This window comes from Osmerus eperlanus, chromosome 7, assembly GCF_963692335.1.
Source record: "Osmerus eperlanus chromosome 7, fOsmEpe2.1, whole genome shotgun sequence".
Classification (NCBI taxonomy): domain Eukaryota; kingdom Metazoa; phylum Chordata; class Actinopteri; order Osmeriformes; family Osmeridae; genus Osmerus; species Osmerus eperlanus.
In genome coordinates this window covers 3,620,448-3,644,532 of record NC_085024.1, presented here as the reverse complement: position 1 = coordinate 3,644,532, position 24,085 = coordinate 3,620,448, and the positions used below count along the sequence as shown (strand labels likewise).

Sequence of the window (24,085 nt, the reverse complement as noted above, 5' to 3'; positions counted from 1 at the left end):
TCATTCTCATCTGTCAATGAAGGGTTCATATGAACGTTTTTTTTTTCAAGTCTACGAATGGTGCTTCGCAACATACGTAGGAGGGTTGGTTATGAGGCCTCTTGTCGTTTTCTTTCATATTCAGGCAGTCACTGATTCAGACACGCATCTCTTTTTCTCTCGCAATCCCCCTCCCTCTCTTTGGCTGACGCACCCCCCTTCCCGTTCTTGCCCTGGAGGTAATCAGTTTTCAGGCCGGCTGGCCGGCTCCTATGAGGCAGGAAGTACCGCTGAACAGTCTCCCATACTTCATCACAAATTCAAGCTCGTAGTCTCCCCCTGACACACACCCCCTGCCCACTGCAATGATGGATACGGAGCAGCAGAATATAAACCAAAGGTCCAGACAGCCACTAGGAACACACCAAATACATTCTCAGAGCACACACACACACACAAACACACACACACACACTGCAAACCTCAAGTAGTCTGCCTCTTTAACTGCAAAGAACAAAACGAAATTATTAAACTAAACCAACATAAAAGACAATCATCTATATTTGATCTAAATATGGGTATGCTTAATGGATGATGGAATACCGCTTTTATAGCTCAACTTTCCAGCACAGTACAAGGTCTGGCTGCTTAGCAAGAAACTAGGCTTCTCTGCCTGAGACCAGAGACAGGGGCCAGTTGTGCAGAAACACAGATTTAATGTGGCTTCCTCTCCCCGCCTGACTTCGTTATTCTGCTGTGGCCACTAATAAAAACAGGAGTAGATATTCAGGGATCTGGGACGCGGATTTGGGAACACTTACGCCCCCTCCTGGCCACTGGTGATGAAACTCCGCTTCAAATTTACGTTTTAAATGGGAAAAGGGCCGCTTACCGTCAACGCAATTTTGACCATGGAGACAAAATGTAAACGAATTATTAATGTGTTGTTATCGTCAACTGGTTCATTAAACAATGCACATAATATAGGCCTATTTCAAAGGACGAAACATACTTAATCGTTTCCCTACCACATTAGTGAAAAGAACCAACTTTGGACGGAAAGAGTTAAAATATTTTCTGTAGCGCATCATGAGGACATCAATATCATCCAGTCATCCAGTCCCTCGCTTTTTCCACCCCTTTATCAAGACTCTGCAACAGGTGGGCAGATCAGGCACCGTCAAACAGAGGATCATCATGTGTAACATCAACAAAATCACAACTTTCATATCCTCATAAACAACACACAGTAGTGTGTAAACTGCTATTTAGACACAATACACAGTAAACTACTATTTAGGTATTATATCAACTCTACGACTTTTATTCATCAATCCACAGAAGCAAAGTTGTTTTTACAATTATTTTTTTTTTATAAAATCACATACTTTGCTTTCAGTAACATTGTTGCTAATTTGAATAATGTTTGCATCCTGAATCACTGTTTCCAGTTTGTTGCTAATCCAGGTCCTTGCTAACAGTTTCTTTCTGAGATAACAGAATGCGTGTCTGGACAGTGGTGTTGCAGTGTGAGCACAGTCTTGATAACCCAGGTGGTCACGTGGGCCAGGGGCCCCAGGACATCCTGCCACCCTCCAGAACAGGAACCAGAAGCATCCATCCACCTCTGGGTCTACTGATCCATCACCTCCTCCTCCACAGTCTTCTCCCCTGGCCTGACGTACCTCTCCTGCACCCCTAAAGTTCTGAAGGAGACGTGTTACGGAAAAACACTCAACCGCCATCGAAGAGCTTCAGTCTTTTCTATATATTTTGTACTTTGTTGCAGCTTATGCAACTCTAACAGAGCAATTTCCCACCCTGGAATGAATTGAGTTATTTCCCCCCTGGAATCAATAAAGTTATTTTTCCCCCAGGAATCAATAAAGTTATTTTCCCCCCAGCTCTACTGAGCTCCTTGAGCTGCACAACAAAGTATCTTTATGTTTGGATCCAGCGAGACAGTATAGAGGAGCAGGACTAAGGTCTCCAGCACCTGTATATATATACATAAACAATACAGGTATCAAAATTACAGATATAAATAAAGGGAAGGATACGAGCTGAACTGGAAGTCTGCCCCCACTGCGGCCGACATCATCACCTGCAGGTTCCTCTCCTCCAGGTCGCCGAAACAGTAGCCGTTAGCCTTGTCCACCGTCCGCAGCACCCGAGTCATGCTCTCCCTGTCCTGGAGGCCAAGCAGGGGTCAGGGGTCAGAGGCCATGCCTTACCGGGAACACCTTCACCTCTAAACTGTTAAACTGCTAAAATGTGTGTTGTTGTTACTTGTTCTGTACAGGTATATTAGATATATTATATTACAGGTACAAAAGGTTTTATATTATAGCATGGGTATATTACACTGTATTATCAGGTATGTATATTAGATATATTATATTACAGGTACAAAAGGTTTTATATTATAGCATGGGTATATTACACTGTATTATCAGGTATGTATATTAGATATATTATATTACAGGTACAAAAGGTTTTATATTATAGCATGGGTATATTACACTGTATTATCAGGTATGTATATTAGATGTAGCACACCTGTACGCTGAGGGGGACAAAGGAGACAAGGCCGTAGTCTTGAATCACTTCTGCCAGTTTCTCATTCAGGTGGTGGAACTTTTTGAAAAAGGGGTCGGCTGCCAAGTGATCGACCAGGTAGGTCAGGTCTAGGACCTCGGTGTAGAAGTCCAGGTTAAAGGCTGAGCCGGGAGAAAAAGAGAGCATGTTCAGTACCTCTCCAAAATGTAGCAATTTATCAAAAACATCTGATATGTAAGCTTGTACAAATACACAGACTGGCTGAGGATGGAAACTAAGGCTTAACTTTTTCCCTCAGTTCATGGTCACGGTGTTGAGTGTATGGGGTAGCTGTCCCTAATATTCACCCAAGCCCCCCGACTCACCCAGTTTTCCGTATTGCTCGATGAGGTCCATCTTGGAGAGGATGTTGACATGGGGCAGCTCCACGTGTAGCATGGTGGACAGAGAGGTGCACAGCACCGAGATGAACTTGGCCGGGTCGGCACAGTAGTGAGAGTCCACCAGGTGCACTGCAGCTAGCTGAGACAAGGGAGTTAGCAACGGAGCAGAACACATTGTTACTCTAAACACTCTAAACACTGAGAAGTAGATTTCTACAGGTAAATCGATATCACTACTTACTCGTATAGTTTTAATCAAGACTAAATGAACGGGGTAAAGGTAGGAGGTATTCATGGGATGTAATGCACAGGTAAGTTATAGAATGTGTAGGAGGTAACAGTTTAAAGTGACACAGGATCTCGTCACACATATATACTTTTTCCTTTATCAATCCAGAGATCCAGAGACAACTCACCCTGAAGTTCCACTTTCCCAGCTGAGCCACGATGTTCTTCACAGAGCTCTGGTGGGTGTAAAGCTCTACCTGACCCGGGCAGTCAAACAAGAAATAGCAGTCACTGTGTTGTTTTAACTTAGCTTCAAGCCAGTCCAAGTTCGCTTCAAGATACTCCATACAGTACAGAAGTCCGCCATTGGGTCCAAGCTTCAACCCCTCCATCACATCATCTAATGTGACCAGCTCTGAAATGTCCACGGCGCAGGTATAAGGCATCCTCTCGTTAGCAGGGTCCATATTAACTACAACCACTTTGCGTCCGAGGTGTCCCAAAAACTCCTGCATTCCGCGGCAGTATGTGGTTTTGCCAGAACCTGGAGGTCCAATCACCACCTGACCAAAGCGTAATGACTGAGGCTGTGTCGGCTCTGCTGACATGGTTGCTTTGAATGCCTTTGTATACGCTTGACAGGTCACAGCTAGAAGGAGGAAACTATAAATAAAACGAAAAGATAGCTATCTCTGACCCCTGAACATCTTGCTATGTACAAAGATACAAAACAAATATATTAAATCGCTAACGCTACCCAGATCTCTAAGCTATCCAGTCTATTCCGCAACTCATGTAAACAAGTTACTGCTAGAAGCAACACCAATCGCCAATTTAATCTAGCAGTCTTCTCCACCTAAGACCTCCACGGGAAGACGAGAGACCTTCTTAGAAATATGTACACACTAATAACCATTAACTAATGTCATCAAGTAGTATTCTGAAGTAAGGGGACAGTGAATGTTAGCTGCCATTGACACTTGCCGCCGTTGAAGTTGTTTTCGGAGGCTAGTATTTCCGGGTCATTGATGTCAAAATAAAAGCATCTACACTTTTTATGGGGTATTCGTTAAGTAATTGCACAACTTAAATAATTGAAAAATATCACAAGGTGTTTTATTCAACAACAAATATAATGCATTCAATACAACATATTGTGCTAAAGAAGCTCGAAGAAACCTAAAATATAAAATCACGTTCACTAATGTCATCTTTTTGGCCCAACGCTGCCTCCTGGCTGCCATTCTCTGTATTTCATGCTGGTTGTCGGTTGCCGTCTAAGTAGGCTGTCACCTTGGTCAATGTCTTTGGGTTCATCGTATTTCGTCGTTATATGGAAGTCTGTTCTGGCCTTTTTCACAAAGTATGAGTTCAGCTTCTCGCCATGATACCTGCACAAAAAATTGCATTTTTGTATAAGTTCAAATATACTTCCTAATACCCTAATGCATTCATAAACAGAGGTGCATCTTCTACACAGCAGAAATGCACTTTCTACATTTACATTCTTTACCAGCTCTACAGTTCATGGTAATTCATGTGTCACTCACCCAAATCCCCTTTTGCATCTAGGATGCTGTCCTTCATTCTCAAGGGCATCTGGGATCCCTGCTTGGCTGTTTCCAAGCCCTTCCCCATCCTTCCAGCCTTGCTGTTCCATCACACGCCGACCAAACCCCTGAGGAAGGAGAACATGAAGGGGATCAGCCATGCACTGCATGTAGCCCAACACAGGCAACATCAGCCAGACAGGCACAAGGACTTTACCTTTGTGAACTTCTCAAAGCTGCCGATTGGTCGGTCGCGTCCGGACCGGTCCTCAAGCCCCTCCCTCATCCTCTTCTCGTAACGCATGCGGACATAGTCCCGGGAATCCATGTCCCCGCCGTCTGTGACAGAAAGACATCCTGTCTGGGTGATACAGCCCTGGCCTACTTTACATTACCCTTCAAGTAAGACCACTTGGTAATCAACAAGTCTTCAATACAGTTTTCACTGTAACAGACCATGGAGGAAAACCACGTAAAGTCAGGTTACCTTTATCATAGTAAACGCTCATGTCCACATCCCAGTCGTCCGCTGTTTGCTCATCAAAATCTATGAAAAGGAGCAGAGTTATAAGCAACCACTATATATATGATGCAGTACATCACCTATACATAGGTGATATTTAGGTACAGTTCTATGTGCGTGGGTGAAGCCCTCTGTAACATTCTAAAAAGAGCTGTACAAATACATTTGATTATAAATATACGATTCAGGTTATTTCCAAATTGCAAATTTCACCCCCCCCCTCCTCCTCTAACCACCACCCTCCTCCTCTACCCCCCCTCCTCCTCTACCCCCCCTCCTCCTCTACCCCCCCCTCCTCCTCTACCCCCCCTCCTCCTCTACCCCCACCCTCCTCCTCTACTCACCCCCCTCCTCCTCTACCCCCCCCCTCCTCTACCCCCCTCCTCCTCTACCCCCCCTCCTCCTCTACCCCCCCCTCTACTCACCCCCCCCTCTACCCCCCCCCCCTCCTCCTCTACCCCCCTCCTCATCTACTCACCCCACTCCTCCTCTACCCCCCCCTCCTCTACCCCCCCCCCTCCTCTACCCCCCCCTCTCCTCCTCTACCCCCCTCCTCATCTACCCCCCCCTCTCCTCCTCTACTCACCCCCCTCCTCCTCCTGCCAGTACTGGGCGTCGGTGTAGAAGACCAGGCCGGAGCCGCCCTTCTCCCACTTCAGCTCGATCTCCTCCTCGTACAGCCGCTCCTTGCAGCGCTCCTGGCTCGTCACGTCCTCGTGGAGGGCCTCGTGGCGCTCCCACTCCTCGCAGCGGTCCTCGTCCTGGGCGGAGAGACAAAACAAACATACAGGACAGGGAAGTACATTTGATTCAGCCTGAATGTGGGTGTGACGGGTTTTAAAAATGACTGTTAAATACGATTTTCTGGATAAGAAGTGTGGCGTGGTGGTGGTGGGGGCAGATTTGCTGTTTTCAAAAAGGGGGAGGGACATGTTCCACTCATGTATGATGAAAGCTACGCCCATGATACAACACAGTGTTTTTACACAGGGGACAGGCCAGCCAGAGTTAAGGAAAATATTGGGTGGGTGGGGGGGTCAACACATTAACTTAAGTCTCCACAAGTATTCAGATACCACATCCTGTGATTAGCTACATTCTACAGGTATCAACCCACATCATCCGGATCTGATTGCACATCTTCTTCCTCTGGGTCTGGGGTCTGCTGCGTGGAGGGAGGGGGGTCAGCTGAACCACCCTGGGCGTCTGACGGTGGAGGGGCAACTGCCCCAGGACCAGATATCTCCTGTCCATCTGCTGTGAACACACTCTCCTCCGTGACTGGCATTATTCTGGTGTCATGGTACTGAAAGGGCACGTTGCCGTAGCGTCGGTTGCAACTGGTCTTGGGGAAGGTGAGGCCCAGCTTGCGGATGAGGCGTGGAGGCAGACGGCATGACTGTATGAGCTGAAGGAACACCTTTATTGTTGTGCCAACATTTCCAGAAGGCATCAGAGAGGGCGGATTAAGCTCCGGTAGAGCTTTCAGATCCGCCTCGGTAAAGCGCTCTGTTAGTGCCACACGGCGTCTCTGTTCTGACTTCGTTCTGTAAGGGAACCCATCGTCATCTGAAACATAAAATTGCATTGGGAAGACCCTTTAACCCTTGTGTTATCTTCGGGTCATTCTGACCCATCAGTCATTGTGACCCACCGTTGTATTGCGACAACTTTACCGCATACAAAAACAAAGTGAAGCATTTTCTTTTAACCGGTGGGCTGTCTCAGACCCCCCACATTGGAATGGTTAAAAGAAAATTATTTGTATTTGTTTTTATATTGGGTAAAATTGGGTAAACACAACGATGGTTCGTTATGAACCTTTGGGTCATGTGACCCGAAGGCAGCACGAGGGTTAAGACGGCACCGAACAACCATAACATTACGTAAAATGTAGTCTAAATGAAAAACGAAACAGTATTTAATCAATCAAGGAATAATTGGAATATGACTTACCTGTGGAGTTCGACACCTTCACTCTTTTAATAACGCAACGTCTGGCGAGCCAGGAGCCTTTCGAGTCGATCCATTGATTCGATGCGTACAATTTGACAAATCGATCAGCCTCCTTCAAATGGACCGAAACTACACAACAACATGTCTTGCCTTTCGATGATGAACCACTCTCTGCTGTTTCCAAAGAGTTCGAATGTGCCTTATCCGTTTGATCGGGTTCCTCTGGTTGACTCTGCCTGGTCTGGTCAACTTGAGGTCCTTCGATTTCAGACCCTTTCAAAACCTCCGGACGGTGTCGGTAGTGGAAACACAAGAAACCGCCACCTTCTATAAACTGGCTGAAATAGTTTCTAAGATCTGCGGATCGAAACGCAGCAGGTATATTACTAACAACTACATACACAGCCGGACTGGAAGAATCCGCCATGGCTGTTTATGTTGAAGGGAACAATGTAGTCTACATCCAACCTCCGCAGAGTACAGTATTTCTTGGCAGACTCTTTCTTTATATTCTGAGTTGTCTAAATAATACAGCAAATCATTATGTATTGTATTTGTGTATGTAATGAATGATAAATATACCGCTTGATTAAAGTACGGTGTCAAGTCAATGAGAGGTTATTCTCTGCTTTGTCCTCTGAGGAGATCGGGTCTAGGCGCAAGTTAACGGGAAATGAGTGACGTCACTTAAACCTGTAGTAAGCTACGTTAGTTTTTGACACGGCCTCACCGGGCGATTTGACTCGTAAAAGAACCAATGGGGTGCACGTGGGAGTGGAAGTGCAATATACAATGTGGAATATAGAAAGAGAGTGAAGAGTGTCACAAACATACAGTACTTAAGTCTTTGCGTTTACTTTATAGATCATTGAATAACGTGTTCTGTATTCAGTATCCACAGTAGGCCTACAGCAAATGTAAACAAGAACACATTTTAAGAGGTCCCAATGGGGGTTTATAGATACACATATTGTAGGCTAGATTGATACATTTGATTCGCATTTCTGCTGAATGCATAAATGTAAATTTGAGAAGTGTCATTACATGGGCAGAGTATTATGGTTGTGTAGGGCTATGATATACAAGGACAAAAAGGATCGGTCTGTCTTATACAAGTCTGAAGTTTTGTTCAATTAGTGAGTATACAATCTTGGGCTTGCGCACAATCCAGTCACTTATACGTCAAACCAGTCGCCAGAGAGAGCTCTTGTCTACTAAGAAGCGCTCACAGATAGTTAGATAGCGTCACAAGAGGGCGATGTCACTGCTAGTGTCCTTGAGAATCTGAACCTTACATTTGCAGTAGGTCAAGGCCAAGAGTCATGACCACCACACAAACAGGTATTTGTATCCCCTTCAGGGTGAATGACCTGAGTGAGAGAGATACTTGCTGAACCTGGTCAAACGAAGGGAAATACTGTTCTGTGAAATTGGTTATTGTAAACAAATGTGTTAATAGTGTAATTTTCATATATGTGACTATATAACTATTAATTACTATAAGTGATTACTAATAAAATGCTACACACTGTCCTTTACGATACTAAAAAATTAGGCATACGTTGTCAGTAGAGTAGCTAATGCAGTGCTGGGTTGAAGGGACGGTCGGTATTAAAGATACTAAAGCACCTCAATGAAAACAATTGGTGAAAAAACGGTGTAATGTGTTTCCCCTCTGTAACTTTTGCTAGAGAAGAGCAGACACCTCCATATTATCTCAGGTTGTTCATTGTGACCAAAAGAACACAGAAAATAACACACATGATGGCAGGACTGACCCTTTGCATGTTAGGGGAGGGGGTACACATTATATCAGGTGAAAAAACGGCCTGAACAAGCGGTTAATTGAAAATCCATATTAAACTAAATTAAATTGAAACAGAAATCATGTTAGAGGGCAGGGAGGGACGGGGTAGCAAAGACGGGGCATCCTGGTCAGACCACACCCACAGAGAATGGACAGATGGAGGTAGCCTATATTAAAGGAAAAAATATTGTTCATAAACCTGCATGTGATGTTGAGTCACATAGACAGGCCTATCAGTCGGCATATGTAGCTAAGGTGCATGGCAATATGGAACTTTGGAGAACTTTGGATTAATCAACAATACTAAACGACGCGTCGCCTTAACCCTTGTGTTATCTTCGGGTCATTCTGACCCATCAGTCATTGTGACCCACCGTCGTATTGCGACAGATTTACCGCATACAAAGACAAAGTGAAGCATTTTCTTTTAACCGTTGGGCTGTCTCAGACCCCCCACATTGCAAAGGTTAAAAGAAAATTATTTTAATTGTTTTTGTATTGGGTAAAATTGGGTAAACACAACGATGGTTCGTTATGAACCTTTGGGTCATGTGACCCGAAGGCAGCACGAGGGTTAATGTAACAGACAAATAAACGTATTAATGCAGATAAATGAGTCCCTTGTTACTATGAAAAAACCCTGTTGAGTCTTCCACATCACTATTTGTTCCATTTAAGAGGTGAATTCGAAGTGCAGCAGTTAAACTCCGCTACTCTGAGTGCACGCGTGCTACCGCGGCCCGGGGATGCAGATCCTGGCAGGGATAAGCGCCATTGCCCGACACCTGTCTCCAAGGATGGCACAAAGCCCATATAACATTTCAAGGAAGGTCAGTTTTCTTTTACGATCGGTGCGGTGATAAGCATCTGTCCTCTGTGCCTGGCTCAGCCTGCTCCTGAGACTTATAAATACATCCCTTATCTGAAGCTTTTACTACTGCCAGCATGCCTGGGGAATTACTACAGCTGGATGACTAGAGAGTGTACTGTAGATCACATTCCCTGACCATGTACATACAGGCACCATTTTCATATGGACAGAAACATTTAATCATGAGATGTGCTTATTCCCTCCGAATATGAATGTTTGTCTATCATCCCTACCTTTTAAACAATATGAAGGAGAAATTGTTCAGTGAAGTTGGTTATTGCAAACTAGTGTCATCTCCACATGTGTTGGGGACGTGACACAGGTCTAAATTCAAGCCAAGACACGGTCGCAAACTATAACCACCAATATGATTTGGGTGTACAGATGAGATAGCAGAGATTATTGAAACATTCCCATGATTCAGGTGACTACCGGTGGCTGGCACCTGTAATCTCTTTATTGCGGCCATTCACCACGTGAACTGACCTTGACAGGAACTGTCTCAGACGTTCAAACATTCCCACACAGTCTCTAAGTGGTCTGTCATTCGTAAAGCGACAGCTTGCACGTCAGGGACTTGATAATATCAAGCACACAGAGGGATGTCCAAACCTTGGGCAAGCCAAAAAAACGACCCACAGACATATCACCAATGATCCCTCATTCATATCCTGATGCTTTGAACGAAATCATAATAAAACGTCTTATCATCCTGAAGACTCTGTGCCAGGCACTGCAGAGATAACAATTGAGAGAGAGTCATATTAAAAGGGGTTTCCACTAACACAATAACATCTTGATACACTGATACAAGAACATACAGACAGAAACAAGACACATTTGTTCCCAGGATCTCTATGTGCTTACTGCTGGTGACGGCTGTTCATGACAATCCAGGCACTTTTTTTGTTTTGATTTAAGATCCATGTATTAAAGGTTTTCTAGAGGGGGAGTACCCACGCCTCGTAAGGTCCTGGTGATTCTACTGTTACACTTTTCTCAACTGCTGAGATACTTTAACCCTTGTGTTATCTTCGGGTCATTCTGACCCATCAGTCATTGTGACCCACCGTCGTATTGCGACATCTTTACCGCATACAAAAACAAAGTGAAGCATTTTCTTTTAACCGTTGGGCTGTCTCAGACCCCCCACATTGCAAATGTTAAAAGAAAATTATTTTTATTTGTTTTTGTATTGGGTAAAATTGGGTAAACACAACGATGGTTCATTATGAACCTTTGGGTCATGTGACCCGAAGGCAGCACGAGGGTTAACTAAAATTGCACAAAAATTTGCAAATGAACAATTTTATCTGCACCTTAATCTAACGAGCACAACAATGTTCTTTTTTTAGTTGCAAAATAGTCATTTTCTCATTGCTTTCAGGAAGCTAATGACCAAACGTTTGGTCTCAACTCATACAAATCCATTTGTGAACCTCTTCTGACCTTGTGCTTCTTTGCGCAATTGTTCAACCAGCAATGTCCTCATTCATATTTTACAGGTACACATTCCAATGAGCCACATAATGACATATTTTCCCCACTGCATTGTGAGGGGAAAAAGTTTAATGTGAGGCTAATGAAAACATGTAAAAGTTTAATGTGATGCTCATGAAAACACGTGGCCTGATTGGTAATAACGAATGGAGCGAATGAAGTGTTGTCTTTTTGCATTGTTTGTTTATGCAGTGTTTTTTTTGCTTGTTTTTATTTTTTTTATTTATGTTGTATTCTTAGTATATAGAGTGCAGATTACATGTAATTTGTAAAGGACAAAATTATACATAAAAAAGGCTTCATTTCTGGATATCCATGGTCTTGAATGGACATTTTTATCATCATACTGTATTTTATTAAACAAAATTCTAAGAAAAATAAATACAGCTTAATGTGTAAACGTCTACTGTTATGGTATATACAGCCGTGGCCAAAAGTATTGGGAGCGACGTACATTTTGTGTTTGCAAAGCTTGCTGGGCCTTGGCATAAAATGACTGCCAACATAATTTCAGTAAGTCATATCATCAGCCCAGGGGAAAGTGTGAACTAGTTCTAGCCAGGTGAAATCACTCTCATTCTGATTGGATTTTAAGAGCAGATGGACTGCTGTAAAAGAGGGGACTATTTGCATATATTGAAAATGTTCGCCCCAAAAAAACTTTAAAAAATATGAAATGTTATTGTATCAACAAATCAACAAATGGTAAAGGGCAAAGAACTTTGTTAGGGTACATTGCTTAATGATTGATTAAGTGTTAAAACATTTTATATGATGCCAAGTTGTTTGTTTAGGTGAACATAGTTGATTTTGTGTCAGGTATTGTTTGTCTTGAGTGTAGGTGTTCCAGTTTGGGGCTACATGTTAACTGTTTAACACAAACAATTGAGAAAAAAAAACATAATTCATCAAATTATTTGAAATATCTGCTCAGTGTGAGCATAGGATCATACAAATATTAATTGTAAAATATGATGGTAAAAACGCAATGTTATATGGAACACATCACCCTTTGGAATTTAAGTTTTAGGAATTGAAAGGTACTCATGCGCCATGATGAATAATCATCCAAGTCTCATGGGGGGGTCAGATGGCTGAGCGGTTAGGGAATCGGGTTATTAATCAGAAGGTTGCTGGTTCGATTCCTGGCCGTGATAAATTACGTTGTGTCCTTGGGCAAGGCACTTCACCCTACTTGCCTCGGGGGAATGTCCCTGTACTTACTGTAAGTCGCTCTGGATAAGAGCGTCTGCTAAATGACTAAATGTAAATGTAGTCCATCTTCATATTTCACAAAACTACAACATAGCTCATTTGATCACAGACAGGGATAACATGGTCCTCATAAAATAAAATCGTGCTCCTCTTCATGTACTGCAGGAGGACACTCAATCGAGAGTAAAGGTTGTCTTCGTCTTTCGAGGTCTTACCTTGTAGGTCAATGCTCCCTGTTTGTTTTGGCCTCTTCCAACCGTTAGGTGTGAGCTGTCAGCCAGTGGGGCCATATACTTTCAGTCTGATGACTCTCCCAGTCCTTGGTAGCTTGGTACAGCCTGCGGTAATGACACAGCCTGAGAGATAAGGGCCCAGTGCACCTGATATACATGCCCTGGTGTGTCAGTTGCTTTTCATTGAGAAAAGCTTATTTATCTCTTTAGGGCCGTCAGCCGCCAGGGCGTTCAGGCAGTTATTTTTTTACAGAGGGAGTATTGACAGGTCAAGGTTCACTAAGCTGGGCCATATAAAGACTCCCAGAGGGATGTTGCAGCACCAGAACATTCAGACTCAGTAAGAGCCTGTCTGTAAGAGAAGCGTTTTAACCGAATGAAGATTTTTAGATTAAAAAAAACAAAAAAAACGACGACCTTGTTTGTTCTCGACAGCCGCGCCATGGATAATGAATGTCATTGTTCAGATTACAGTGAAAGGCATTCTCATGCCATTCTGTTCAACATCCTCAGCCGCACAGATGGCAGTGAGACGAGACACGACAACCAGAACAAAACAACACCACACAGATGCAACTGTGAGACGCGACGGACGGTGTGCTTGAAAAGCCCAGCCGAGGTTTGCCAAGAGGCTTCAGCGGTGTTGGTGAAGACCGTCCATTTTATGAAAAACCTGCCTGCTTTTAACCAGCTTCCACCACACGACCAGCTGTTGCTACTTCAGAGCTGTTGGGCACCTCTATTCATATTGGGTCTGGCCCAAGAAGGTCTGGATTTCGAAGTCCTCGACAGCCCTGCTGACAGCATGCTGAAGAGAATCCTTCTGAACTGTCAGGAATATTCGGGAACGGAGAGAGAGCAGCCCACCATGGCTGGGGTGAGCAAACTGAAGTCTTGCCTTAAAAAGTTCTGGAGTTTGGATTTAAGTCCCAAGGAGTATGCATACCTGAAGGGAACCATCATTTTCAATCCTGGTGAGTTCCCCCATTCCTTCTGATTGAATATACGAATCGAGAAACGAGAAATGTCTTTTTAAACTGTGATGACAATTAATCGTTGAAAAACACTAAACTGCTTTACTCAGATTAACTAATCAATTATCAGATGGATTGCGAAAAATACCCATGGTGTTTAGGCTTAACTGTGACGATTGAAAATAATAGAACATTGTCACTCATCTTACTTTTGCTTATTTAACAGATGTTCCAGATTTAAAAGCAGCTGTGTTCATTGAGGGCTTACAGCAAGAGGCGCAGCACGCTCTGAGCGAGGTTGTCCAGCCTCTTCATCCCGGAGACAGCGGGCGCTTCGCTCGCATCCTGCTGACCGCCTCCACGCTCAAAACCATTACGCCCAACCTCATCACTGAGCTGTTCTTCCGGCCTGTCATTGGCCAGGCTGACCTTCTTGAATTGCTGGTGGACATGCTCTTCTGCAGGTAGTCCAGAAATGTAGCCTAACTGGACATTTGGGCAAAAGTCCTACTTTCATACAATCTGACTGTCAAGAGACATTTCCTCGTGAGATGAAGGAATGACAAATAAGCAATTATTATGGATAGAAAAACTATAAATGAGTGCCTATGAGTGTTTGAGGTGTGACAGTCATCTTTCTTTGGCACATCGTGAAGACATTATAAATAGTTTGCTATTGTTTACATACAACTCTAAATTAGCTATTTTTTACTTTTTCAATTTGAGGTCACACAGGCTATGTCTGTCATCGTTTTGCTATTTCCTGTGGTTGATAGTATAAAACGTCTCGATATTCTGTTGGCGTGTTGTGAAGGCCAATTCGATTCCCAAGAGTTCTGTCTAAAAACACACTTGTTTGTGTAACTTTGAATTCATACTTTGTTGTTTATTTCTGGTAATGCTCTCAGATTATGCGAATAAATATATTTTTCTACAATAACTGCAAACCTGCCTCTCTCGTGATGTGAATATGAATTATGTAACAAACACTCAGAATATATGCTTTGAAACACAATCTCATGAAGAAAAGAAAACTACTTTTAAAATTCACTCAGAGGTCAAGTGATAATTATTTAAATCTAACCTCAACCTTCGATCACTTCACCCAAATCAATACATTTACATTACATTTAGTCATTTAGCAGACGCTCTTATCCAGAGCGACTTACAGTAAGTACAGGGACATTCCCCCCGAAGCAAGTAGGGTGAAGTGCCTTGCCCAAGGACACAACGTCATTTGGCACGGCTGGGAATCGAAATGGCAACCTTCAGATTACTAGCCCGACTCCCTCACCGCTCAGAAATCTGACTCCATACACACATTTTTTTCCAGATATAAAACAATGTCACAATTGCACGTTGTATACTTATGATATTGGCCTACGTATTAGTACAGTCATCTTGATAAAGATGTACTTCTCCTAATTAATCACGTACAAAGTTGATCTTCCCATCCCTAACCTTCCCCATTTCCTGTTGTGCCTGGTGCATCCTGAGCTGGTATCTCTGGTTACCTCACAGGTATCCTTATCTTACTTGCGTACAGTAGGTGCCTGGCACCATCTCCCCCCCCCCCCCCCCCCCCGTCCACACACACACATATTGTGCCACGACGTTACAGAGTCAATGACACAGCGGTGAGTCACCCAGGTTACCAGAGGTAGCTTGGCCTAAAGGGCACTAAACACCGAGCGTTTGTGATCATACAAACATGAACTCACATGCTGAAAAGTAGGATAGATAGGTAAAACAGATGGAAAACAACACCTATACGCCAGTTATTATTAGTGGTTGATTATAAGTAACTTAGTTGTTGGCTCTCTGCTGATCCACACTAGCAAAGTTTTGTTGTTTTGGCGTCAAAGCAGGAGGACAAGTTCGGTCTGTAGAGGTGCCATGTCTCCCTCTTGTGTCATCTTTTGATAGCACACACTCGCAGGGGGTGAGAGGTAAGATTTAACAACGCAGCTTCAATAATACTATTCAAAGAATAACATTGTTAAAAGCAGTATAAGGTTGCCGTTCTCTGAAACTGAATCTGGAACCCTGGCAAAAATATAGGCCTACACAACTAGCAGAATACAACAAATTGTTTCACATAAAATAATTATATTATACAATAAATAAATAAATATATATATATCCTATATATACAGACAGGTTGAAAGGTTGTCATACAAAATAGCTTGCAAGCAACTGCCTAACTTAGAAAACACCATTGGATGGCAGCAAACACACAATGCAGTCTGATACAGCCTAGTCATTCTCCTTTGGGGACCTTTTCTCAACGATCTGATGACGTTCTCTGAACAATTCAGTTCAGATCAAGTTTACAGACTTTTACAGGATTTGAGGATCCGTTCTGTCAGCATTTACAAACGTTCCACATTTTCTTTCACCTATTCCAACCAAAATAGAAACCCATTTCCCAACGTAACCCATCACACCTCACGCAGGTCCAACAGGAGAGAAGTACTAAGAGCACAGAGACGTTATAGGACCCTCAGAGAACAACTTGAAAAATCAAGAGTAATTTTCTCTAGTGCTACTCTGCTCTGTAATGAGCGTCTTGGACAACAGCAGGATTTCGTTTGCTTTATTTCGCCAGAACCAGCTTAACGGGTTCTTCCTACCCGCGGGAGGAGACAGGCTGCCTGACGAACACCCAGAGAGGAGACAGGCTGCCTGACGAACACCCAGAGAGGAGAGCCCGGCAGCACAGTAACCCGAGAGACAAACGAGACTCTGAGGAAAAGTGACACAAACCAGTCGTCTTCTCCCCCTCTTCGCCGTCACATAGAATCCAAGAGCTCAACAATGGCGTGTGTTGAGAGACTAGCAGAGTGGATCAGTGCTAATGAGTACAGTAGGACGAAAGGAGAGGTATCGAAAGTCACAGCTCGCTCTGAGAGCACGTTACCTGGGTAGGTTTTGTGTAGCACAGTGGGTTTTTTTGTAAGTATTACAACACTTAAACCTCTACCATGTTATAGAGGTCACTGACCTATTATGTTGACACTTATTTCATACATATGCAAGATACTAAGGCAAGGCTTGGGGATAATATTCATCTTTTATTTTGGTAAAAAATAATTGCATAGCATTTTCCCAAAAAATAACAATACAAGACCCAAATGTCCCGGATAGTTAAACAACCCAAGAAGCAACATTTACATTTGAAAAAACAATGTACAAATCCTACTAAAGGACTTTAAAATACCTAATCTGACTCTGAGAAATGAATACGATCAAACAAGCACGTGGAAATACATACATACACACACACGCACGCACACGCATACACACACAGGCGTGTCTCTCCCCACTCTTGGACCGAGTTCAAATGGCAGAAAGAGTCTCTGTAATGGCATGGAGTGATAAATCAGATAGCATCGCAAGTAATAAACAGAACAAAAAACAGCTAGCTGCGAAATGGCATGCAAATATCTATAAACAACGTTCATGGCTTTTCACCAGTAAAAAAAACAAACATACAAGATGTTTTCTCCTGTTGCTGTTCCCCACTTGGGTTGTCCACCTTGAACCAGACAAGTGGACCAGCAGCACACAGCTAAACACGTTACAATACTAGCACTCTCTCTGCTGCATTGCAGGCTTGGCCCGGGCTACAGATGGCTGTGGAATCCTGAAGGACGCGGTGACATCACCCCCCTTCAGCCGGACAGATGTGGGCGGAAACAGCCAGGCCCCTGTTACCACGGAGACCCTTTAACCAGAAACGCCAGGACCGTGCGGGACGAGTAAACAAGTGGCGGATCGGACAGATTACAACCCCCCTCCCCTCCCCCACCCTCCCTCTCCTCTACCAGCCGTCCTGCCGGGCGCCGCTGTAAGCCGAACGTGCCCCTCCGTGTTTGTGGCGAGGCTGGCGCTCAGAGGACGTGGATCAGGGGCGCCCCCGAGGAGTCGGCCTCGCTGTCGTTGTGATAGGGGGAGAACGTGGAGCTGGACGTGTTCACTGAGGAGAAAGCAGAAAACGCCGTTGTTTGAGCGTCAGGTCGTCTGAGGGTTATCACAGCTGAACCAAACAGGTGGAATCTGTCCCATTTGATCCTCAGTGCATTTGTGTCGATAGGAATCTATGCAAAATAGCATCACATGGATGGACGCAAAAACAACCAACTACGGCTATATACGGTATATATGAAAAGTTTCCAGAAGAATCCGGGACCCTGGCACACCTCAGGAAGGAAAGGTGTGTTCTGAAAGGCGCTGTAACGAGACACTCCCTCACATTCTCACCACTGCACAACAACAAAAAAGGATCTGTTGGACAATAATCCATCTGTAATCCGAGTTCCTCACCAAATGACATAATAAAGCGTCTACCATTATGCGGTAGGCGTTTAATGTGATCTGATCTGCCGCTTCGGTGAGGGGTGAGATATGCCCCAGCCCCCCTACACCCCCCTGTTCCCCCCTCCAGGAACAGGGGGGTGTAGGGGGGCTGTCAGGGGGGTGTAGGGTGGCTAATGACCGGGACACACAGAAAGGAAAGAATGTGCTTCTCCCTCAGTCCTATCCAAGCCACTGGATACTGTACACTGCTGGAGAGAGCAGAGATGAGAGAAGGCCTGAAGCTGTACTGGGCACAACAGCCCATGACCATGGCCACCAGTCTCCATACTGGTCAGCCATCTTGGAGGTTCATACCTGACTGTCCCTAGGGGGCTATGTCGAGCCATTTCCTAGAAAACTGTGGCCAAAACACCCCTATTAAACAGGTATTTGTAACACTGTGGGAACACGTTATTGTTGTGGAAGTATGTGGAGGAGAGCTAACACACGCCTCTCCTCAGAGAAACGCTTCGCAAAAGCAGAACAATGTGCTTACTTCACGACGGCCTCGCGCTCTTGCTCGACGTTGGCCGGAGTTCAGCTTTCGCAGATCCCCTCTGCCTCTATTCCCGGCATCGCCAAGGACTGAGTGGAGCTTGACGATGTGTCAACAAACAAAGGAAATAAGAATGCAGGGTGACTCACGTCTTCCGCTGTGGTGCCTCATGTTCCTGGCCAGCTCGTCGGACTGCGTGCGCTCAGACACCTTCACCTCCGGCTCCACTGTAGCGCAGAGACAGCAGGGTCACCAACACAACCGCACATGACCGTCATGGTCAGAGTGACCAGGAGCCGACACAAATGACTACCTGCAGAACCTTTTTAAAAAGCATGAGTCACAGGAAAATGGCTGACACGCCTGGCATGCTGTCAGTTGTGACTATGGTGTCACATCAGGTGTTGCAATCAGGATAAGAGGCTCATTGCGTAGCAATATATACGATCTACATTCAGACAATCCAAGTAAAAGACTATGAATCAAACACTGTTTCTGCACTTTCTAAAAGGCAGAAGCGTAACCAGAACTACCCCCCCCCCCCAAACACCCCCGGACCCACCCCCCGCCTCATTCATAAAACGACCCGTGAGCTTCCAGTGTGCCCTGGTGTTACGGTGTCAATCTTACTGTCGCTGAAGGTGCTGGTGTAGGTCATGGTGGCGTTGCCGCTGTCGGGGAGCGTCCCGTCGCTGCGCCCGTTGGCCCTGGGCGGCGGCGGCTCCTGGGGGGTGCTCCTGGTCCTCTTGCCCTTGCGCGTGCTGATGCGGATCACCCCGTGCACCAGCCGGCACTCGGCCTCCTGCTCCTCCAGGTTGTAGTCGTGGGCGATGCTGTAGATGAGCTCGCTGATCTCGTTGGTCTTGCGGGAGAAGGACGAGTCCGAGGTGCACTTGGCCAGCTGGTCGATCTGGTGCAGGGCGTACAGCTCCAGGAGCTTCTTGGTGATGAGGGAGTCGATGTCCGTGCCCGTGTCGCTGAGGTCATCCAGGTCCAGCTCGTCCCGGGAGTACAGGCTGGTGTTGCTGATGGGGCGCTGGCTGTCGCCCTTGCCCCCCGTCCGGGTGCGTTTCGGGGCGGTTGACGAGTGGCTGGGGTACACCACGGTCTGACCGGCGATGCGGACGTCCGGGTAGCGGAAGCTGTCGCTGGTGGGCAGCTTGGAGGGCTTGGCCTGCTGGGTGTCTGCCTCCAGAGGGACGCCGCAGGTGGGGTTGGAGAGGGCCAGGCCGTTGAGGGCTCGGGTCTCCGGGTTGGCCTTATTGGCGTGGTCCGTGGAGCTCTCGTTCACCGGCAGGCAGGGCTCGCGGCTGCCGTAGAAGCCGCAGGTGAGGACGCAGCAGATGAGGGCCTTGCAGCCGCTCCAGCCCATCGAGGTGCAGGAGCCGCAGGCCTGCCTCCCCTGGGGCGCATCTGCCGACCCGGGGATGAAGCCCAGAGTCTCTGACCCCCGCCCGTTCACGTGACGATGGGCGCTCCTGCGACCGGGCTGGGCCTCGGGGTGGCGGTATCTGTCGGCGTGGTGATCGCGCGTGTGTTCTGCCGCGTAGGGGTCCTTGTTGTAGGAGTCTTGGCTGGTGCTGCTGTCCCTAGAGATGGTGCGGCCCTGTCTGTACCCGTCGCCCTTGGCAGCGGACTGCTTGCTGTGGCGCGACGGCTGAGGAGCACCAGGCATGGCTCAACCGCGGTTGGGACCTGTCGAAGTTTTCGAATGAAAACAATCGGACATTGCCCACATGACGTCTGACAACTTTTGTGATACAATATTTTGACACACTCCATATAGGCGTCTTCCAAGAAACGGACATTTTTCACAGACCACAACTAAATGAAAATGAAATGTTGACGTGAAAACTCAACTCCGGTAGTCTGCACTGAGGCAATATAACCCAATACAGATAAACACAACGTTGTAACTGGAGAGTAGGCTATACCTCATGTTGAAATGTTATGTCGGGACGACTCACACCGCTAAGCAATCATATTTGTAACAAGTTAGCTACCTGTCGAGCCCCACAGGAATGCACTTTGGTAATTTCAGTAAACAACTTAACCGCAATCTTACTTACCGCATATGAGGAAATCGTTTGGATTTCTGTTAAAATGACGGAAGTCCAAGCAGAAAACTTGCTTTTTCGATCGAGTTTTAAGATCTCAATCCAAAGGAGATTGGGCTGATTTACAACTGCCAGCCGGCGGAAAAGTTAGCAGTCGTTCAACAAAAGTGTTCACTACAACAGTTACAGCCAATTGCGTCTAAAAACATGTCGGTAAATCCCACAGTGTAGCGCTCTCTCCGAGTCTCTAGTCTTCCCGTGTAGGTTGTTACCTGCGGCTACAGGTTGTCCAGGTTTGCATTCCTTCCACAGTTGTCTCCTCCCATTCCCACTTGCTCTCTCATATTCACAGATCTGATACGAATGGAAACGGTTAACCAACTCAGCAGAAGCTGGAAAGATCTAATCCAAATCATGATAGTAACCTGCTATCTGCGAGTGAACAAAGTACATGTCAGGCTACAAGGACACATGTTAGGACACAGTGTTTTGAAATGGAACACATCTTCAATCCGACAGACAGCCGTGACGTCACAGAATAGGACGGATATTGATTCAATTGTGTCAACTAATATTTTACATGCGATTCGGAATATGAATGAAATATTTGTAATTTTACATGTGCCTCTTCGTGACACTTACTAGGTCAGATTGCCCGAACATTTAGGGTGGAAATAAACTATTATTTCTTCTCAGATGCTGTCATTAATTAACCTGCAATACAGAAATGGGAACACGGATAGAGAGAGTGAGTCTAAATGCAGAGCTGCAAAGCCAGCAGGTGCAACCAAGATCCTTCATCCTGTCCTACTTGGCCTCTGTCTAGACGTTTAATCATGTCTCCCCTCAACCGACAAGAACAGAGCAATATGGGAAGGGGGCTATGCAACATAGTTCCCTGTTCACTTATGTAGCCTATTAAGATGAAAGGAAAAGGGAGTCAGATGGCTGAGTGGTGAGGGAGTCGGGCTAGTAATATGAAGGTTGCCAGTTCGATTTCCAGCCGTGCAAAATGACGTTGTGTCCTTGAGCAAGGCACTTAACCCTACTTGCTTCGAGGGGAATGTCCCTGTACTTACTGTAAGTCGCTCTGGATAAGAGCGTCTGCTAAATGACTAAGTGTAAAGTGTAAGTGTAAAATTACAGGTAGACATCATTGAGATAACACGTTTTATTGAGAAGCATGAATCTACAATAGTTGCATTTTATCACCTTACATGCAGACTATGTACACTGTGCATCATCCATATCATGATGTACAGCCTACCATGTACGTGTATTGCAAAAAATCCCTGTTTATACCAGTTTGACCAGTCTGTGAAGGTTTTCCTCACACAAACATGATGTAGTATGTTGTACATAATGTGGACAAAAATAATGACAAGATCTCTGTTTTTTGTCACGATTTGCTCGTTATCTGGACTGGGTCCGTGTTGGTGGATTAGTGAAGCAGTACCTCAAACTAAAAGGCACTTATCATCATATGTGGCATCCATGTAATTGAGGTCGGGGTAAGCTGTTAGCTCCTTTAGCCAGTATCAGTGTCCAGACAATTCACATTTATTTGTTGTGACATTTGATCTCAGAAATCTTGTCAGAAATCACTAACACCTACTTAACATATTTTACAGCTTCGCATGTCCCTAAATGCGCATGTCCCTGAATGGGGAATCACAAATCAACGGGAGGTGAGATGGACACCTGTTTGAGCTGCGTGTCTGTGGGGATTTGAACTAGACAGCTGTCTAAAGCTAGCGGTGTTGACCGCATGTCCGAGGGAGCCTGACCAAAGCGGGCGTTCCCTGGTACCTTCCCCAGACGGCCGTCCGCCGAGAGGTGCCCAAGCCGCGGGTCCGAGTCGATCTCGTAGCGGTAGTGATACCCTTCCAACACATCCCGACAGGCGTCCAGCATGTCTACCATCCACTTTTGAATACCTTGACGGTTGAGATAGAGAACGAACAGAAATACCATGCCGACAAACCCCAGCACCAGCCCCAGGAACACATACGAGGTCTGCAGGGAAAGGTGGGCCACCTCTCCCTGGATGGGACCGCGGCAGCCTATGGTCTGTATCCCGAGTCCCCTCAGACGCGTACCCCGAAACTCCTGAGGAGAGCTGCAGCTCAGGGTCTCCACGTCCCCTACCACGGCCCGAGAGCTGTTCAGCCAGACAACAAAGTCTAGGATCTCACAGGAGCAGGTATAGGGGTTGCGGCTGAGCAGGACGCGGGCTCGGCCCAGCCTCGCCAGCTCCTGCACGGCGTCTGCTCGGAAGGTGCTCAAGGCGTTGTGGCTCAGGTCCAGCACCTCCAGGCGCGGGAGGCCCGAGAAGGTGCCGTTGTAGACAGCCACCAGGGAGTTGTTGGGCAGGAGGAGGTGCTGCAGGCTGGGGAGGTGGGAGAACATGCCTGGGGGCAGGAGGACCAGGTGGTTGCCAGACAGGTCAAGGCGGAGCAGCCCGCCCAAGCCCCCCCAGCGCAGGGCTGTGGTGAGGTCAGTCAGGGAGGTGGTGTTGTAGAGAGAGCGGCTGAGGTTGAGCTCCTGGAGAGGGCTGCCAGGAATGCTGAGCGCCTCGGGGTGGATAAGAGCCAGCCGGTTGCAGCTCAGGTCCAGGTAACACAGGTTAGACAAGACAGAGAAGACGTGAGACGCAATCTCTGTTATTCTGAGAAGACAAACAGGGCATGTTGAAAAACATATCTACTTCATTAGTCAATGCATCATGTAGTGTGTCGCCTTTTAGACAGACAATCGTTTTTAAGTTAACGTATTTCATGAACGTCTTATCCTCATAAAATTATACATACACAGTGTATTATGTGTAGCTCACAATATGTCTCACCCATTGTTGCTCAAAATCAGGTTTGTGACGTTCTCCGGTGTATTGAAGGAATTCGGTCCGATTCTATATATATTGTTCCCAGTGATGATAACCGCCCTTGTGTATCCTGGAATACCTTGAGGTACCGCGCGCAGATCCTTAGAGACGCACTTGACTGTGCGCGTAGCTGCAAAACATTCGCAGCCTAACGGACACTGCAGGCACGGGTAAGGTGCACAAAGCAACGCAACACAAAATATAGCCATAATATAACTACCCATATTTCCCAAAAGATATTTTTTTTAAATAGCTAAAAAATAGAAACTAACCAATCCTAAACCCACAGCAATGTGAAGGTTTTAACAAACGTGAGATGTTAAAATAACGTTTTTTGAAGAGATGGTGGTACAACTAGTGTACAGTAATAGAAGATCTATACCGAATGAAAGTCTAGTTGAAATATCGCGCAGAATATTGTGGAAAACAGGTGCGCGTTTCTCTTAAAGATACAGAACACTACTTATCCGCTGAATTAAAGATGGGGGGCACGAGGCATTTATGCAGGAACAAG

General features: G+C 45.7%; 4 protein-coding genes and 1 pseudogene across 5 annotated transcripts; 1 reads left to right on the top strand and 4 right to left on the bottom strand.

Moving 5' to 3' along the window:
* Positions 1 to 1,409: 1,409 nt before the first annotated feature.
* gpn2 (GPN-loop GTPase 2) lies at positions 1,410 to 4,141 on the bottom strand. Of its 2 annotated transcripts, XM_062466557.1 has the most exons (6): positions 3,338 to 4,141; positions 2,904 to 3,060; positions 2,539 to 2,699; positions 2,040 to 2,170; positions 1,604 to 1,685; positions 1,410 to 1,550 (listed from the first exon to the last, which is right to left on the bottom strand). In XM_062466557.1, exons 1-5 carry the CDS (start codon positions 3,755 to 3,757, stop codon positions 1,613 to 1,615), a joined length of 942 nt encoding a protein of 313 aa, XP_062322541.1. In that variant the 5' UTR covers positions 3,758 to 4,141; the 3' UTR covers positions 1,410 to 1,550; positions 1,604 to 1,612. The 2 variants fall into 2 exon arrangements, with proteins under 2 accessions (XP_062322541.1, XP_062322540.1); XM_062466556.1 differs by having other exon boundaries at positions 1,410 to 1,685; positions 3,338 to 4,139.
* A 102-nt stretch (positions 4,142 to 4,243) lies between these two features.
* On the bottom strand, positions 4,244 to 7,769 carry gpatch3 (G patch domain containing 3). The gene is made up of 7 exons (XM_062466555.1): positions 7,179 to 7,769; positions 6,340 to 6,791; positions 5,809 to 5,983; positions 5,187 to 5,246; positions 4,917 to 5,038; positions 4,700 to 4,827; positions 4,244 to 4,540 (listed from the first exon to the last, which is right to left on the bottom strand). The coding sequence occupies exons 1-7, from the start codon at positions 7,603 to 7,605 to the stop codon at positions 4,357 to 4,359; spliced, it is 1,548 nt and encodes a 515-aa protein (XP_062322539.1). The 5' UTR covers positions 7,606 to 7,769; the 3' UTR covers positions 4,244 to 4,356.
* A 5,349-nt stretch (positions 7,770 to 13,118) lies between these two features.
* nr0b2a (nuclear receptor subfamily 0, group B, member 2a) lies at positions 13,119 to 14,719 on the top strand. The gene is made up of 2 exons (XM_062466231.1): positions 13,119 to 13,778; positions 14,005 to 14,719. The coding sequence occupies exons 1-2, from the start codon at positions 13,181 to 13,183 to the stop codon at positions 14,244 to 14,246; spliced, it is 840 nt and encodes a 279-aa protein (XP_062322215.1). The 5' UTR covers positions 13,119 to 13,180; the 3' UTR covers positions 14,247 to 14,719.
* A 2,113-nt stretch (positions 14,720 to 16,832) lies between these two features.
* On the bottom strand, positions 16,833 to 21,134 carry kdf1a (keratinocyte differentiation factor 1a). Its single transcript, XM_062466553.1, has 4 exons — positions 20,703 to 21,134; positions 19,264 to 20,328; positions 18,783 to 18,860; positions 16,833 to 17,757 (listed from the first exon to the last, which is right to left on the bottom strand). The coding sequence occupies exons 2-4, from the start codon at positions 20,306 to 20,308 to the stop codon at positions 17,672 to 17,674; spliced, it is 1,209 nt and encodes a 402-aa protein (XP_062322537.1). The 5' UTR covers positions 20,309 to 20,328; positions 20,703 to 21,134; the 3' UTR covers positions 16,833 to 17,671.
* Positions 21,135 to 22,169: 1,035 nt separating this feature from the next.
* On the bottom strand, positions 22,170 to 23,795 carry LOC134023986 (trophoblast glycoprotein-like; annotated as a pseudogene).
* Between the last annotated feature and the right edge of the window lie 290 nt (positions 23,796 to 24,085).

What these genes read in the sequence shown, in the direction of transcription:
- gpn2 (XM_062466557.1), bottom strand. Translation starts at nt 3,757, where the DNA reads ATGTCAGCAGAGCCGACACAGCCTCAGTCATTACGCTTTGGTCAGGTG. An exon ending in TGGGAAAGTGGAACTTCAGG is followed by an intron (nt 3,061 to 3,337) that starts GTGAGTTGTCTC and finishes CCCTTGTCTCAG; the next exon opens with CTAGCTGCAGTGCACCTGGT. An exon ending in CGAGCAATACGGAAAACTGG is followed by an intron (nt 2,700 to 2,903) that starts GTGAGTCGGGGG and finishes CTCCCGGCTCAG; the next exon opens with CCTTTAACCTGGACTTCTAC.
- nr0b2a (XM_062466231.1), top strand. Translation starts at nt 13,181, where the DNA reads ATGAAGATTTTTAGATTAAAAAAAACAAAAAAAACGACGACCTTGTTT. An exon ending in AACCATCATTTTCAATCCTG is followed by an intron (nt 13,779 to 14,004) that starts GTGAGTTCCCCC and finishes CTTATTTAACAG; the next exon opens with ATGTTCCAGATTTAAAAGCA.
- gpatch3 (XM_062466555.1), bottom strand. Translation starts at nt 7,605, where the DNA reads ATGGCGGATTCTTCCAGTCCGGCTGTGTATGTAGTTGTTAGTAATATA. An exon ending in GAAGGTGTCGAACTCCACAG is followed by an intron (nt 6,792 to 7,178) that starts GTAAGTCATATT and finishes TTTATGTTTCAG; the next exon opens with ATGACGATGGGTTCCCTTAC. An exon ending in TGCAATCAGATCCGGATGAT is followed by an intron (nt 5,984 to 6,339) that starts GTGGGTTGATAC and finishes CTCTCCGCCCAG; the next exon opens with GACGAGGACCGCTGCGAGGA.
- kdf1a (XM_062466553.1), bottom strand. Translation starts at nt 20,308, where the DNA reads ATGCCTGGTGCTCCTCAGCCGTCGCGCCACAGCAAGCAGTCCGCTGCC. An exon ending in CACCAGCACCTTCAGCGACA is followed by an intron (nt 18,861 to 19,263) that starts GTAAGATTGACA and finishes TCTGCGCTACAG; the next exon opens with TGGAGCCGGAGGTGAAGGTG. An exon ending in GAGGCACCACAGCGGAAGAC is followed by an intron (nt 17,758 to 18,782) that starts GTGAGTCACCCT and finishes CTTTCTCCTCAG; the next exon opens with TGAACACGTCCAGCTCCACG.